The sequence below is a fragment of the Bos mutus genome, chromosome 2 (assembly GCF_027580195.1).
Source record: "Bos mutus isolate GX-2022 chromosome 2, NWIPB_WYAK_1.1, whole genome shotgun sequence".
Classification (NCBI taxonomy): Eukaryota; Metazoa; Chordata; class Mammalia; order Artiodactyla; family Bovidae; genus Bos; species Bos mutus.
Window position 1 is genome coordinate 125313132 of NC_091618.1, and position 17561 is coordinate 125330692.

Below are 17561 nucleotides of genomic sequence, written 5' to 3' on the forward strand. Positions count from 1 at the left end.
GTCTCGTACACCAGGTTATTGTTACCATCTTTCTAAATTCCATATATATATGCGTAGTATACTGTATTTCTGTTTTTCTTCTGGCTTACTTCACTCTGTATAATAGGCTCCAGTTTCATCCACCTCATTAGAACTGATTCAAATGTATTCTTTTTAATGGCTGAGTAATACTCCATTGTGTATATGTACCACAGCTTTCTTATCCATTCATCTGCTGATGGACATCTAGGTTGCTTCCATGTCCTGGCTATTATAAACAGTGCTGCGATGAACATTGGGGTACACGTGTCTCTTTCCCCCTTCTGGTTTCCTCAGTGTGTATGCCCAGCAGTGGGATTGCTGGATCATAAGGCAGTTCTATTTCCAGTTTTTTAAGGAATCTCCACACTGTTCTCCATAGTGGCTGTACTAGTTTGCATTCCCACCAACAGTGTAAGAGGGTTCCTTTTCTCCACACCCTCTCAGCACTTATTATTTGTAGACTTTTGGATCATGCCATTCTGACTGGTGTGAAATGGTATCTCATAGTGGTTTTGATTTGCATTTCTCTGATAATGAGTGATGTTGAGCATGTTTTCATGTGTTTGTTAGCCATCTGTATGTCTTCTTTGGAGAAATGTCTATTTAGTTCTTTGGCCCATTTTTTGATTGGGTCATTTATTTTTCTGGAGTTGAGCTGTAGGAGTTGCTTGTATATTTTTGAGATTAGTTGTTTGTCAGTTGCTTCATTTGCTATTATTTTCTCCCATTCTGAAGGCTGTCTTTTCACCTTGCTAATAGTTTCCTTTGATGTGCAGAAGCTTTTAAGGTTAATTAGGTCCCATTTGTTTATTTTTGCTTTTATTTCCAATATTCTGGGAGGTGGGTCATAGAGGATCCTGCTGTGATGTATGTCGGAGAGTGTTTTGCCTATGTTCTCCTCTAGGAGTTTTATAGTTTCTGGTCTTACGTTTAGATCTTTAATCCATTTTGAGTTTATTTTTGTGTATGGTGTTAGAAAGTGGTCTAGTTTCATTCTTTTTACACGTGGTTGACCAGATTTCCCAGCACCACTTGTTAAAGAGATTGTCTTTAATCCATTGTATATTCTTGCCCCTTTGTCAAAGATAAGGTGTCCATATGTGCGTGGATTTATCTCTGGGCTTTCTATTTTATTCCATTGATCTATATATCTGTCTTTGTGCCAGTACCATACTGTCTTGATAACTGTGGCTTTGTAGTAGAGCCTGAAGTCAGGTAGGTTGATTCCTCCAGTTCCATTCTTCTTTCTCAAGATCGCTTTGGCTATTCGAGGTTTTTGTTTTTCCATACAAATTGTGAAATTATTTGTTCCAGCTCTGTGAAGAATACTGTTGGTAGCTTGATAGGGATTGCATTGAATCTATAAATTGCTTTGGGTAGTATACTCATTTTCACTATATTGATTCTTCCAATCCATGAACATGGTATATTTCTCCATCTATTAGTGTCCTCTTTGATTTCTTTCACCAGTGTTTTATAGTTTTTATATATAGGTCTTTAGTTTCTTTTAGGTAGATATATTCCTAAGTATTTTATTCTTTCCGTTGCAATGGTGAATGGAATTGTTTCCTTAATTTCTCTTTCTGTTTTCTCATTATTAGTGTATAGGAAAGCAAGGGATTTCTGTGTGTTGATTTTATATCCTGCAACTTTACTATAGTCATTGATTAGTTCTAGTAATTTTCTGGTGGAGTCTTTAGGGTTTTCTATGTAGAGGATCATGTCATCTGCAAATAGTGAGAGTTTTACTTCTTCTTTTCCAATTTGGATTCCTTTTATTTCTTTTTCTGCTCTGATTGCTGTGGCCAAGACTTCCAAAACTATGTTGAATAGTAATGGTGAAAGTGGGCACCCTTGTCTTGTTCCTGACTTTAGAGGAAATGCTTTCAATTTTTCACCATTGAGGATAATGTTTGCTGTGGGTTTGTCATATATAGCTTTTATTATGTTGAGGTATGTTCCTTCTATTCCTGCTTTCTGGAGAGTTTTATCATAAATGGATGTTGAATTTTGTCAAAGGCTTTCTCTGCATCTATTGAGATAATCATATGGTTTTTATTTTTCAATTTGTTAATGTGGTGTATTACATTGATTGATTTATGGATATTGAAGAATCCTTGCATCCCTGGGATAAAGCCCACTTGATCATGGTGTATGATCTTTTTAATGTGTTGTTGGATTCTGATTGCTAGAATTTTGTTAAGGATTTTTGCATCTATGTTCATCAGTGATATTGGCCTGTAGTTTTCTTTTTTTTTGTGGCATCTTTGTCAGGTTTTGGTATTAGGGTGATGTTGGCCTCATAGAATGAGTTTGGAAGTTTACCTTCCTCTGCAATTTTGGAAGAGTTTGAGCAGGATAGGTGTCAGCTCTTCTCTAAATTTTTGGTAGAATTCAGCTGTGAAGCCATCTGGACCGGGCTTTTTGTTTGCTGGAAGATTTTTGATTACAGTTTCAATTTCCATGCTTGTGATGGGTCTGTTAAGATTTTCTATTTCTTCCTGGTCGAGTTTTGGAAAGTTGTATTTTTCTAAGAATTTGTCCATTTCTTCCACGTTGTCCATTTTATTGGCATATAATTGTTGATAGTAGTCTCTTATGATCCTTTGTATTTCTGTGTTGTCTGTTGTGATCTCTTCATTTTCGTTTCTAATTTTGTTGATTTGATTTTTCTCCCTTTGTTTCTTGATGAGTCTGGCTAATGGTTTGTCAATTTTATTTATCCTTTCAAAGAACCAGCTTTTGGTTTTGTTGATTTTTGCTATGGTCTCTTTTGTTTCTTTTGCATTTATTTCTGCTCTAATTTTTAAGATTTCTTTCCTTCTACTAACCCTGGGGTTCTTCATTTCTTCCTTTTCTAGTTGCTTTAGGTGTAGAGTTAGGTTATTTATTTGACTTTTTCTTGTTTCTTGAGGTGTGCCTGTATTGCTATGAACTTTCCCCTTAGGACTGCTTTTACCATGTCCCACAGGTTTTGGGTTGTTGTGTTTTCATTTTCATTCATTTCTATGCAAATTTTGATTTCTTTTTTGATATCTTCTGTTATTTGTTGGTTATTCAGCAGCGTGTTGTTCAGCCTCCATATGTTGGAATTTTTAATAGTTTTTCTCCTATAATTGAGATCTAATCTTACTGCATTGTGGTCAGAAAAAATGCTTGGGATGATTTCTATTTTTTTGAATTTACCAAGGCTAGCTTTATGGCCCAGGATGTGATCTATCCTGGAGAAGGTTCCATGTGCGCTTGAGAAAAAGGTGAAATTCATTGTTTTGGGATGAAATGTCCTATATATATCAATTAGGTCTAACTGGTCTATTGTATCATTTAAAGTTTGTGTTTCCTTGTTAATTTTCTGTTTAGTTGATCTATCCATAGGTGTGAGTGGGGTATTAAAGTCTCCCACTATTATTGTGTTATTGTTAATTTCTCCTTTCATACTTGTTAGCATTTGTCTTACGTACTGTGGTGCTCCCGTGTTGGGTGCATATATATTTATAATTGTTATATCTTCTTCTTGGATTGATCCTTTGATCATTATGTAGTGACCTTCTTTGTCTCTTTTCACAGCCTTTGTTTTAAAGTCTATTTTATCTGATATGAGTATTGCTACTCCTGCTTTCTTTTGGTCCCTATTTGCATGGAAAATCTTTTTCCAGCCCTTCACTTTCAGTCTGTATGTGTCCCCTGTTTTGAGGTGGGTCTCCTGTAGACAACATATGTAGGGGTCTTGTTTTTGTATCCATTCAGCCAGTCTTTGTCTTTTGGTTGGGGGCATTCAACCCATTTACGTTTAAGGTAATTACTGATAAGTATGATCCCGTTGCCATTTACTTTATTGTTTTGGGTTCGAGTTTATACACCGTTTTTGTGTTTCTTGTCTAGAGAATATCCTTTAGTATTTGTTGGAGAGCTGGTTTGGTGGTGCAGAATTCTCTCAGCTTTTGCTTGTCTGAAAAGCTTTTGATTTCTCCTTCATACTTGAATGAGATCCTTGCTGGGTACAATAATCTGGACTGTAGGTTATTTTCTTTCATCATTTTAAGTATGTCTTGCCATTCCCTCCTGGCTTGAAGAGTTTCTATTGAAAGATCAGCTGTTATCCTTATGGGAATTCCCTTGTGTGTTATTTGTTGTTTTTCCCTTGCTGCTTTTAATATTTGTTCTTTGTGTTTGATCTTTGTTAATTTGATTAATATGTGTCTTGGGGTGTTTCTCCTTGGGTTTATCCTGTTTGGGACTCTCTGGGATTCTTGGACTTGGGTGATTATTTCCTTCCCCATTTTAGGAAGTTTTCAACTATTATCTCCTCAAGTATTTTCTCATGGTCTTTCTTTTTGTCTTCTTCTTCTGGAACCCCTATTATTCAATGTTGTAGCGTTTAATATTGTCCTGGAGGTCTCTGAGATTGTCCTCATTTCTTTTAATTCGTTTTTCTTTTATCCTCTCTGATTCATTTATTTCTACCATTCTATCTTCTAATTCACTAATCCTATCTTCTGCCTCTGTTATTCTACTATTTGTTTGCCTCCAGAGTGTTTTTAATTTCATTTATTGCATTATTCATTATATATTGACTCTTTTTTTATTTCTTCTAGGTCCTTGTTAAACCTTTCTAGCATCTTCTCAATCCTTGTCTCCAGGCTATTTATCTGTGATTCCATTTTAGTTTCAAGATTTTGGATCAATTTCACTATCATTATTCGAATTCTTTATCAGGTAGATTCCCTATCTCTTCCTCTTTTGTTTGGTTTGGTGGGCATTTATCCTGTTCCTTTATCTGCTGAATATTCCTCTGTCTCTTCATCTTGTTTAAATTGCTGAGTTTGGGGTGTCCTTTATGTATTCTGGCAGTTTGTGGAGTTCTCTTTATTGTGGCGTATCCTCACTGTGTGTGGGTTTGTACAGGTGGCTTGTCAAGGTTTCCTGGTTAGGGAAGCTTGTGTCAGTGTTCTGGTGGATGGAGCTGTATTTCTTCTCTCTGGAGTGCAATGAAATGTCCAGTAGTGAGTTATGAGATGTCTATAGTTTTGGGGTGACTTTGGGCAGCCTGTATCTTGAAGCTCAGGGCTGTGTTCCTTTGTTGCTGGAGAATTTGCTTGGTATGTCTTGCCCTGGGACTTATTGGCCCTTGTGTGGTGCTTGGTTTCAGTGTCGGTATGGAGGCATTTGATGAGCTCCTGTCAATTAATGTTCCTTGGAGTCAGGAGTTCCCTGGAGTCAGGGTTTGGACTTAAGTCTCCTGCTTCCGGTTATCGGTCTTATTTTTACAGTAGTTTCAAAACTTCTCCTTCTATACAGCACCATTGATAAAACATCTACATTAAAGATGAAAAGTTTCTATACGATGAGGGTCACTCAGAGAGGTTCACAGGGTTACATGGAGAAGAGAAGAGGGAGGAGGGAGTTAGAGGTGACCCAAATGAGATGAGGTGAATCAATAATGGAGAGAGTAGGGTAGCCAGTAGTCACTTCCTGATGTGCACTCCACAACTAGACCACTCAGAGATGTTCACGGAGTCATACAGAGAAGAGAAGAAGGAGGAAGGTGACAGAGGTGGCCAGAAGGATAAAAGGGGGGAATGAAAAGGAGGGAGACAGATCCAGCCAGTAATCAGTTCCCTAAGTGTTCTCCACCGTCTGGAACACACAGAAATTCATAGAGTTGGGTAGTAGAGGGGTTAGGGAGGAGACACAGGCGACCTGGTGGAGAAAAAGGAGAGTCTAAAGGGAGAGAGAGCAGTCAAGCCAGTATTCTTGCTCCTAGTGAAAAATGGGTCCTGAAGATTGGGTTCTTAAAGGTACAAAATTGGTAACAAATACATAAAAGCAAGAATTAAAAATCTAGAGTAGAGTTTGGAATTTCAAAAATACGATGTTAAAGAAAAGAAGAAGGAAAAGAAAGAAAAAAAAAAACAAACAAAAACAAACAAGGTCGCAAAATTGTAAAGAAAGTACAGGTACAAAATTGATAACTAATACCAAAAAAAGCAAAAATTAAAAATCTAGAGTAGAGTTTGGAGTTTCAAAAAATACAATGTTAAAAAAAAAAAAAAAAAGAAGAAGAAGAAAAAAATAAAGAGAGAAAACAGACAAATGTAAACAAACAATGTCACAAAATTATAAAGAAAATACAGGTACAAAATTGATATTATTCAGATATACAATGTTATATAGAAGAAAAAGAGAAAGAAACAAAGAAGAAGAAAAAAAAGAAGTCACAGAAATTATATAAAAATAAACTATAGGTACAAAATTGATAACAAATACCAAAAAGCAAAAATTAAAAATCTAGAGTAGAGTTTAGAATTTCAAAAATACAATGTTAAAGAAAAAGAAAAAAAAAAAAAAAAAGGTCAAAAAATTATAAAATATATATATATATATGAAGTTTGCGAAAGAAGAAAAAAAAATAGGGTCTTTTTTTTTTTTTTTTTTTTGCAAAGTAATAGGTTATAAAAGTGAAAATTAAAGGAACAATAGAGGGCTTAAAAAAATTTTTTTTAATTAAAAAAAAAAGAATGATTGTAAAAATAATAAAAATATATCTAGGACTTTCTTGGTGGTGTTGTGTGTTCAGTTCATTTTTGGCTAGTTCCTTGGTCAGACTTATATTTCTCAAGATCTATAGGCCCCTTCCTATGTAGTCCGTAGTAACCACAGGGTTTTGGTCTATTGCCTGTAGCTTCCAAGGCGTTTCCCTCTGTTATATCTTCTTCTGTTTGCTAGTCTCTTCAGTATCTGGTTTCCGCCCTGACACAAAGGGGACGGTGGAGGACACTTTTTTTTTTTTTTTTTAGGCTTACTTGTTCAGTCGCGCTGTGGGGAGGGAGGGAGGAATGCTGCAAACAAATAACACTGGCGTGGGCTCGCAGTGCCTCAGCCACCCTGGGTCTGCCCCCGCTCACGGCGCGTGTAGCCTCCCTGTCCACACTGCTCGGGCTCTAGGTTGTTCCGCCGGGAACAATCCGAGGCTGGCCCTGGGCTGCATGCACCTCCCAGGTCCAAGCCGCTCAGGTTCAGGCACTCGGGTAGTCCTCAGAGGCGCAGACTCAGTTGGGCTTGCGTTTTGTGCTCTTCCCAGGTCCGAGCAGCTCAGGTGATGAGGTGTTTGGCGAGCGCCAATGCTGCGACTTACCGCCTCCCTGTCACTCGGTTTTCTGGTTGTAACATCGGCGCACCTTCTCAGGCAGATGTTGACCGTCCAGACCCCCAAGAAGTTTTAGTTAGCAAAGAAGCCCGCTTACAGTTTTATAGATAATGTCTCTCTGGGGCTGCGATTGCCCCCTTCCGGCTCTGGCTGCCTGTCACCGGAGGGGGAAGGTCTGCAGCCGGCTATCTCTGTTCAGTCCTTTGTTCCGTCTTGCGCCCTGGCGGTTTTAGGTTAGGACTGTCTTTTCGCGTGGTAGATATCCCACAGTCTGGTTTGCTAACCCAAATTATTTCGCTCAGATAGCGCTCAGGGTATTCAGGTCAGATTCTTACTCTCAGCGATGCAGCCCGCGCTGCGCCTCCCTGCCCAGCCCCCGCTTGCTAATGGCGTGTGCAGGCGTCTGCGCTGCTTCTCCGCTGGGGAGTTACCGTAGGGCTCGAAATCTGCGAGTTTTAATTGTTTATTTATTTTTCTCCCTGTTATGTTGCCCTCTGTGCTTCCAAAGCTCGGCACAGATTCGCAGTGAGAAGGTTTCCTGGTGTTTGGAAACTTCTCTCTTTTAAGATTCCCTTCCCGGGGCGGAGCTCCGTCCCTCCCTTTTTGTCTCTTTTTTTGTCTTTAATATTTTTCCTACCTCTTTTCGAAGAGTTGGGTTGCTTTTCTGGGTGCCTGATGTCCTCTGCCGGCATTCAGAAGTTGTTTTGTGGAATTTACTCGACGTTTAAATGCTCTTTTGATGAATTTGTGGGGGAGAAAGTGTTCTCCCCATCCTACTCCTCCGCCATCTTGGCTCCTCCCCCCATTCTATTGTTTTTAAGCCTGCATCCAAGTACTGCATTTCAGACACTTTTGTTGATTATGAGGGCTACTCCATTTTTTTCTATGGTATTCTTTCCCTCAGTAGTGGAAATAATGGTCAACTGAATTAAATTCACCCATTCTTGTCCATTTCAGTTCACTGATTCCTAAGATGTCAGTGTTCACTCTTGTCATCTCCTGCTTGACCATATCCAATTTACCTTGATTCATGGACCTAACATTCCATGTTCCTATGCAATACTTTACTTTACAACACTGGAGTTTACTTTCATCACCAGACACATCCACAACTGAGCTTTGCTTTGGCCTAGCTGCTTCATTCTTTCTGGAGCTATTAGTAGTCGTCCTCCTCTCTTCCCCAGTAGCATATTGGTAACCTTCCAACATGAGGACCTCATCTTTTGGTGTCATATTTTTTGGCCCTTTTATACAGTTCTTGGAGTTCTCATGGCTAGTATACTGGAGTGGTTTGCCATTGCCTCCTCCAGTAGATCACATTTTGTCAGAACTCTCCACTATGATCTGTCCATTTTAGGTGGCCCTACATGGCATGGCTCATAGCTTCATTGAGTTATGCAAGCCCCTCGATCATGACAAGGCAGTGATCCATGAAGGGGCAAGCTCTTTAGATGCCATCTATTCATGTTCAATCATTACCTTTCCATGGTCAAGACCATCTCTTAGGAAGTGAAAATATATATATTTTTTCCTCCTCCTTCATTAAGCTGTGGAATTAAGCTGCATTTCCTAACTGCTATGTTCCATAGTGATTTTGTAACACAGAGACATACCAGAGACCCAGACTATACATGGAAGATGTGTTCAAGGCCTTTTAAATTACAAGGGAATCAACATACATCTTTTCTTAGAAAATCTAAATCATTTTTCCAAATTTGAAGTCACTGTTTCAGTTATTTCAACCTTCTTTGCAAACATATATTCCTAAATCTATTGTGAATAGGTACTATGCAAAATGTTTTTAATAATATGCCTCACATTTATCCTTTTCTTGGCTACAATAACAGATATATATATATATATATATATATATATATATATATATATATATATATAAGCTCAAGAAATAAAGCAAGCAAGGAGGTAGTTTTGGAATATCAAAGCAGATGATGTCATTGTAAGCAAAACTCCTAGTTCACCATGACTTACATTTGCTTTTACTTAGATATCTGGATATGATAAGGAGGGAATTAGAACATCTTGAGCACACAGCTGAAGAGCAACGCCTGCTCCGAATGGATAGAGAAGAAAGACGACAGCGAGAACATGCAAGAAGAAAACTTAGTCTTCGTAGAAAAATTGAAGAGGTGAGAGACAGCAAATTTAAACTAGAGAAAAATTGTGTACAGTTATTCATTTGTAAATAAGTTGAGCTGTCCATCATGCTTCTTCAGGTAATGTCAGGTCTAAACATTTTACCCACATTGAGCTTTCTCCACAGCTGTAATCATAAGTTGTTACATAAAATAAGGATGACACCACACACTGTGTGTATGAGCCAGTATCTGCTCTTAAAGTGATGATGGGGAAAGTTACTAGATACTGTTTTACTCCATTATAGCCCTCAGTGTGGAGAGGAAAACATTTTAAATTTAGATTTAGTTAAACACCCCTGCATTCCTAATAGGAGTGCAGTAAAGTAAAGAAAGCCCATTCTAGAGCCAATGAATGATTTTATTAGGTTAGTGCAAAAGTAATTGCAATTTTGCATTGCTGAATGTTGCTATTTGATATTGGAATGCATTCTTAAGTAAATGTGGTTATGTTATATATCATTTTAATGTACATTTCTTCCTTTTATGTTTTTTGCTAATGACTTATTACTTGTTTATTTTTTTTATTTATTTTTTAGATTGTTTTTATTTTATTTTTTTTCCAACTACAATTTTATTTTATTTTTAAACTTCACAAAATTGTATTAGTTTTGCCAAATATCGAAATGAATCCACCACAGGTATACATGTGTTCCCCATCCTGAACCCTCCTCCCTCTTCCCTCCCCATACCATCCCTCTGGGTTGTCCCAGTGCACCAGCCCCAAGCATCCAGTATCGTGCATCGAACCTGGACTGGAAACTCGTTTCATACAGGATATTTTACATGTTTCAATGCCATTCTCCCAAATCTTCCCACCCTCTCCCTCTCCCACAGAGTCCATAAGACTGTTCTATACACCAGTGTCTCTTTTGCTGTCTCATATACAGGGTTATTGTTACCATCTTTCTAAATTCCATATATATGTGTTAGTATACTGTATTGGTGTTTTTCTTTCTGGCTTACTTCACTCTGTATAATAGGCTCCAGTTTCATCCACCTCATTAGAACTGATTCAAATGTATTCTTTTTAATGGCTGAGTAATACTCCATTGTGTATATGTACCACAGCTTTCTTATCCATTCATCTGCTGATGGACATCTAGGTTGCTTCCATGTCCTGGCTATTATAAACAGTGCTGTGATGAACATTGGGGTACACGTGTCTCTTTCCCTTCTGGTTTCCTCAGTGTGTATACCTGGCAGATTTATTTTAGACTAGGGAAATGATTGGAAGAGGTCAATCCTAATCCCAGTTCCCAAGAAGGGCAGTACTAAAGAATGTTCAAATCACCAGACAATTGCACTCATGCTAGTAAGGCTCTGCTCAAATTCCTGCATGCTAGGCTTCAGTATTATGTGAACCAAGAACTTCCAGATGTTCAAACTGGGTTTAGAAAAGGCAAAAGAACTAGAGATCTAAATGTCAACATTTGCTGGATCATAGAGAATTTGCTGGTGACAAATAGGGAAAGGAGTACATCAAGGGTGTATATTGTCACCCTGCTTATTTGACTTATATGCAGAGTACATCATGAAAAATGCTCAAGGGTGTATATTGTCACCCTGCTTATTTGACTTATATGCAGAATACATCATGAAAAATGCTGGGCTGGATGAAACACAAGTTGGAATCAAGATTGTCAGGAGAAATATCAGTAACCTCAGATATGTAGATGACATCACCCTTATGGCAGAAAGTGAAGAACTGAAGAGCCTCTTGAAAGTGAAAGAGGAGAGTGAAAAAGTTGGCTTAAAACTCAACATTCAGAAAACTAAGATCATGGCATCTGGTCCCAGCACTTCATGGCAAATAGATGGGGAAACAATGGAAATGGTGACAGACTTTTCTTTTTTTTTTGGGGGGGGGGGCTCCAAAATCACTGCAGATGGTGACTGCAGCCAAGAAATTAAAAGATGCTTGCTCCTTGGAAGAAAAGCTAGGACCAACCTAGACAGCATATTAAAAAGCAGAGACATTACTTTGGCAACAAAGGTTCATTTAGTCAAAGCTATGGTTTCCCAGTAGTCATGTATGGATGTGAGAGTTGGACTATAAAGAAAGCTGAGTGCTGAAGAATTGATGCTTTTGAACTGTGGTGTTGGAGAAAACTCTTGAGAGTCCCTTGGACTGCAGGGAGTTCAAACAAATCAAACCTAAAGGAAATCAGTCCATCCTAAAGGAAAGCATGATGGGCAGCTGAATATTCATCAGAAGGATGGATGCTGAAGCGGAAACCCCAATACTTTGGCCATCTGATGCAAAGAACTGATTCATTGGAAAGGGCCTTGATGGTGGACAAGATCAAAGGCAGGAGAAGAAGGGGACAACAGAGGATAAGATGGTTGGATGGCATCATCAACTCGATAGACATGAGTTTGAGCAAGTTTCAGGAGTTGGTGATGGACAGGGAAGCCTGTCATGTTGCAGGCCATTTGTTCACACAGAGTTGGACTCGACTGAGCGACTAAACTGACTGAACTGCTTCTTGGCAGGAAAGCTATGACAAACCTAGACAGTGTGTTAAAAAGCAAAAAATCCCTTTTCCAACAAAGGTCCATATAGTTAAGGCTATGGCCTTTCCAGTAGTCAGGTATAGTTGTGAGAGCTGGACAATAAAGAAGGGAGAATGCTGAGAAATTAATGCTTTTGAACTCTGGTGCTGGAGGTGACTCTTGAGAGTCCCTTGGACAGGAAGGAAAACGAACCAATCAATCTTAAAGGAAATCAACCCTAAATATTCATTGGAATGACTGATGCTGAAGCTCCAATGCCTTGGCCACCTGATTTGAACAGCTGACTCATTGGAAAACACTCTGATGCTGAGAAATATTGTTGGCAGAAGAAGCAGGTGACAAGGGATGAGATGGTTTATTGAATCACCAATACAATACATGATCATGGGCAAGCTCTGGGAGATGGTGAAGGACAGGGAAGCCTAACATGCTATTGGGTCATGAAGAGTCAGACATGACTTGGCGACTGAACAACAACAGCAAACAGATATGTTAGACAAAGAGCAAGTTTGAGCACTTTTCTTATTCAACTTCAAAATGGGTCGTAAAGCAGTGGAGACAACTCACAACATGATTGATGCATTTGGCCCAGGAACTGCTAATGAACCTGTAGTGTAGTGGCTGTTAAGTTTTGCAAAGGAAACGAGAGCCTTGAAGATGACGAGCACAGTGGATGGCCTTTGAAAGCTGACACCAACCAATTGAGATCATCGAAGCTGATCTTCCATCAAAGCTGATCGAAGAACTACCTGAGAAGTTGCCAAAGAACTGAACTTTGACTATTCTATGGTCATTTGGCTTTTGAAGCAAATTGGAAAGGTAAAAAAGCTTGTTAAGTGGATACCTAATGTGCTGACTGCAAATTAAAAAATCGTTGAAGTGTCATCTTATTCTACACAACAACAATGAACCATTTCTCAATCAAATTGTGATGTATGGCGAAAAGTTGATTTTATGTGACAACTAGCAATGAGATGACCAGCTCAGTTGTCGGACCAAGAAAAAGCTCCAAAATACTTCCTAAAGCAAACTTGCACCAATAAAATGTCATGGTCACTATTTGGTCATCTGCTATCAGCTTAACCCACTATAGCTTTCTGAATCCCCATCAAAACCATTACATCTGAGAAGTATGCTCAGCAAATCAATGAGATGCACCGAAAACTGCAATGCCTGCAGCTGGCACTGGTCATGAAAATGTGTCCACTTCTTGATAATGCCCAACCATACATCGTACGACTAGTGCTTCAAAAGTTGAATGAATTTCACTTTGAAATTTTGCCTCATCTGCCATATTCAACTGATCTCTCACCAACTGACTATCACTTCTTCAGGCATCTCGACAACTTTTTGCTTGGAAAGCACTTCCACAACCAGCAGGAAGCAGAAAATGGTTTCCAAGAGTTCAGTGAATCACGAAGCACAGATTTTTATGGTACAGCAAACTTATTTCTCAGTGGCCAAAATGCATTGATTGTAACAGTGCCTATTTTGATTAATAAAGATGTGCTTAAGCCTATTTTTAATGGTTTAAAATTCACAGAACTGCAATTACTTTTTCACCTTGACTTATTCTAAATAACTTGCTTTTTGGTAGTGGAAAAAATATAGAGGTTAATTGTGTATGCATACTGAATATGGTAACATGGTGCTCTTTAGGAATGGAAGACAAAAGAGATGTTACTTCTGACAAGGATTGGAGAAGATGTGAAAAGAGAAGCTAGGATAGAGGAACAACGGCGTAAAAGCAGAGAAGAGAGTGACAAGAAGGTAGGGTGAGATTTAACCTCTGATTGGGGCTGATTGAGGATGTGCTTTTGATAGTTTTCATTTTTGAATGTAGTCCACTTTGTGAGATGGCAATAGAACAGTTACCCCAAATGATTTGTATTATACCAAGTGAAAGTTATAAAATTTTTATTGTATTTTGGTTGTATTATATTGTGGCTGTAATATAAAAAGTACTTCCCTATTATTTGATAAAGCTACTTTTGACTTTATCTCACACCATAAACTATACTTGTAATTCCTGTAGAAAAAATTTATATAACTGATTGTTTTTATTAGAATTTTGAAGCAAGTTCTCAGTTTTTCCCCACCAGTTAATCTTCTCAGAATACTTGTTTTGAACTTTAAATAATATGTAATATTTTATGATTTAGAGTATAAATCAGTATAAAGAGAAATAAAATTCATTTGTAATTCCATCACCACCATATTTATTTATTGGTATACATACACACACCACTGTATTCTTACACATTGTATAATACTTCTGTAAATGTTTATATGTTTGAATTAACACATACATTCATGTTATTATTCCTTACAGATTCTTCACTTTTTAATAACAAAACAACATTGACAACTCTATGTCAATAAATGTTATCTAAAATAATCTAATCTAAATAATTATTTTAGGTAATTTCTTGTTGACAAACCTATGTGTAAGTGTAAGATTTACATAGTTTGGTTATACTGATATATACTGCTATATAATTTTTTAAATATTGAAATTGAAATATATTAATATTTTATTCTACCATTGTGGTGGTGGTGTTTAGTTGCTAAGTCATGTCTGACTCTTGCGACCCCTAGGGAAGCCCTCTAGACTTCCTACATGTACATTTTAGTATTGTTAGTGACTCGTTGTTCATATGGAAATCTCAGCTTACTTGAATTTACTATAATTATTATTTTCTAATATTTAATTTTTCACCAGTTTTTTATTGGAATGCAGTGCAGGAGACTTGAGTTTGATCCATAGGTTGGAAAGATCCCCTGGAGGAGACCATGGCAGTTCACTCCAGTATTCTTGCCTGGAGAATCTCCATGGACAGAGCAGCCTGGTGGGCTACAGTCCGTGAGGTCACAGAGTTGGACATGACTGAGCGACTAAGCATAGCACATAGTTGATTTACAGTGTTGAGTTAGGTTCAGGTGTATAGAAAAGTGATTCAGTAATACATGTATTCATTCCATTTTAGATTCTTTTCTCATGTAGGTTATCACAGAACACTGAGTAGAGTTTACTGTGCTATGCAGTAGGTCCTTGTTGGTTATCTGTCATATATATAGTAGTGTTTTGTGTGTGTTATCACAGGCTTCTGATTTATTCCTCCACCCCCTCACATTTCCTCTTTTGTAACCATAAGTTTGTTTTCCATATCTGTGAGTCTGTTTCTGTTTTGTGAATAAGTTCATTTTTTTAAATTTTATTTTACATATGAGTGATATCATAAAATATTTGTCTTTTCTACCTGACTTAGTGTGATAATCTCTATCCAGGTCATCTATGTTACTACAAATGGCATTATTTCATTTTTCATGGCTGAGTACTTTTCTGTTATATATATGTACCACATCTTCTTTATCCATTCCTCTATCAATGGACATTTAAATTGTTTCCATGTTTTGGCTATTGTGAATAATGCTGCAGTGAACACTGGAGTGTGTGTATCCTTTTGGATTATAGTTTTCTCTGGATACGTGGCCAGGAGTGGGGTTACTAGGTCATGTATAGTAGTTCTATTTTTAGTTTTTTAAGGAATCTCCATGTTATTCTGCACTAATTATCAGAGAAATGCAAATCAAAACTACAATATGGTATCACCTCATACTGGTCAAAGTGATCATCATCAAAAAGTCTACAAACAAACAATGCTGGAGAAGGTGTAGAGGGAAAAAGGGAACCCTTCTACACTGTTATGACAATGTAATGGAACAACCACTATGGAGAATAGTATGGAGATTCCTTAAAAAACTAAAAATAGAACTACTGTCTTTTCATATATTTTGGCCATCTGTATGCCTTTGGAGAAATGTCTGTTTAGATCTTCTGCTTATTTTTGATTGGGCTGTGTATTTTTCTGTCTGAGCTGAAGGGGCTGTTTGTAAATTTTGGAGACTAATTCCTTTTCTGTCTCATTTGCAAATATATTCTCTCTTTTTGTTTATGTTTTTTTTTGCTGTGCAGAAGCTTTTAAGTTTAATTAGGTCCTTTTTTCTTTTCCTTTTACTTTTCATTACTCTAGGAGGTGGATCAAAAAAAGATATAGTTGTAATTTATGTCAAAGAGTGTTCTGGCTATACTTTCCTCTTAAGAGTCTTATAACATTTGGCCTTACATTTAGGTCTTTGATCCATTTTGAGTTTATTTTTGTGTATGGTGTTAGTGAATATTCTAATTTCATTCTTTTAGGTGTAGCAACAGAGTGCCCCAGGTTTCCTCTTAATTTTCACCTGATGACATTTACTGTGTCTCCATAAACTTTAGTCTCAATCAAATTCTGGCACTGGGCGTGCCCATTAAACATGACCACTCATGGTAGGCATGGTAATACCACAGGCTGCTTGAGGAATCTTAATGGCAGAGCAGTTTGAATTGTTGGTATTTCCAGTGCAACTATTCTAAATTGGCTTTTTGAATTATGTTTTAATATAAAAGCTTTTCAATTCATTTTTGTTTCTTAGTATAATCTATATTTTCTTTTAGATTTGACATTACCTGTAGTTTTACTCAAAGTATATGTTTGTTGCAGAGTTATCAAAAACTTAAGAGATTTATCTTAGCTTCTTTGTCAAAAATGAGTTTCAGGAGAAGGCAGTGGCACCCCACTCCAGTACTCTTGCCTGGAAAATCCCGTGGATGGAGGAGCCTGGTAGGCTGCAGTCCATGCGGTCGCTAAGAGTTGGACACGACTGAGCAGCTTCACTTTGACTTTTCACTTTTATGCATTGGAGAAGGAAATGGCAACCCACTCCAGTGTTCTTGCCTGGAGAATCCCAGGGACGGGGGAGCCTGGTGGGCTGCTGTCTATGGGGTCGCACAGAGTCGGACACGACTGAAGCAACTTAGCAGCAGCAGCAGTTTACTAACTTTACTCCTTTTTTCTGTTTTTTGACCTGTTTGTCTTATCTTGATTATACATTTAGTAATTCTTTAAATAAGTCATTTTAGTTTTCCAAGTTTGTTTTTCTATTTCAGAGTTGTTTTGGTTAATCTATATTTATATTTATATTTATATATATATTTTAAAACCATGTTGTACATGTTTGCCAGAAATTTTGCTGAGATTTTGATGGGAATTGTATTGACTGTGTAGGTCATTTTGGGCAGAATTGATCTCTTGATTATATTGGATCTTCCAACTCATGAACCAAACACCTCTATTTATTTATGTCTTCTTAATTTTTCTTATCATGTACTTATATAATTTGAAGTGTACAGCTTTTACACATCTTTTGCTAGATTTATTCCTATATATTTCATAATTTATTGTAATTTGTATTTTAAATTCCAATTATTTTATGTTGGGATATAGGAAATCAATTTTTAATATTCATCGTATATCTTATATGGATAAAAACACTTACTAGCTCTAGTAGTTTTATTGTAGGTGCCAACTGATGTTCCACATAATGATCATGGTTCTACCAATAATCTTGGTGCTCATTAAACATGGATGAGTTTTTAGTTCCTTCTCTTGCCTGATTGCATTGGCTAGAACCTCCAGTATAATGTTTAATAGAAGTGATTATCATGGACATTATTGTCAAATATTTATTTTGTCCTGCTTGCCTCTCTATAGAGCTATTAGGCTGCTTGACATTGCACCAGACCTTAATGATGTTTTTCATTTTGTGGTTCTTTAATTGAAATATAGTCAGTGTACAGTATTACAATGTACAATGTCAGCTTCAGGTGTATTATATAATGATTT

The 17561-nt window shown here is 37.3% G+C and overlaps 1 protein-coding gene across 1 annotated transcript in view; it reads left to right on the plus strand.

The window, feature by feature from the left end:
• The window catches only part of FSIP2 (fibrous sheath interacting protein 2), a 161318-nt gene that overhangs the window by 13492 nt on the left and 130265 nt on the right, over nucleotides 1–17561 (plus strand). Inside the window, 2 exon segments of the mRNA XM_070360818.1 lie at nucleotides 9174–9315; nucleotides 13498–13608. Of these exon segments, the coding sequence (XP_070216919.1) occupies nucleotides 9174–9315; nucleotides 13498–13608 (253 nt within the window).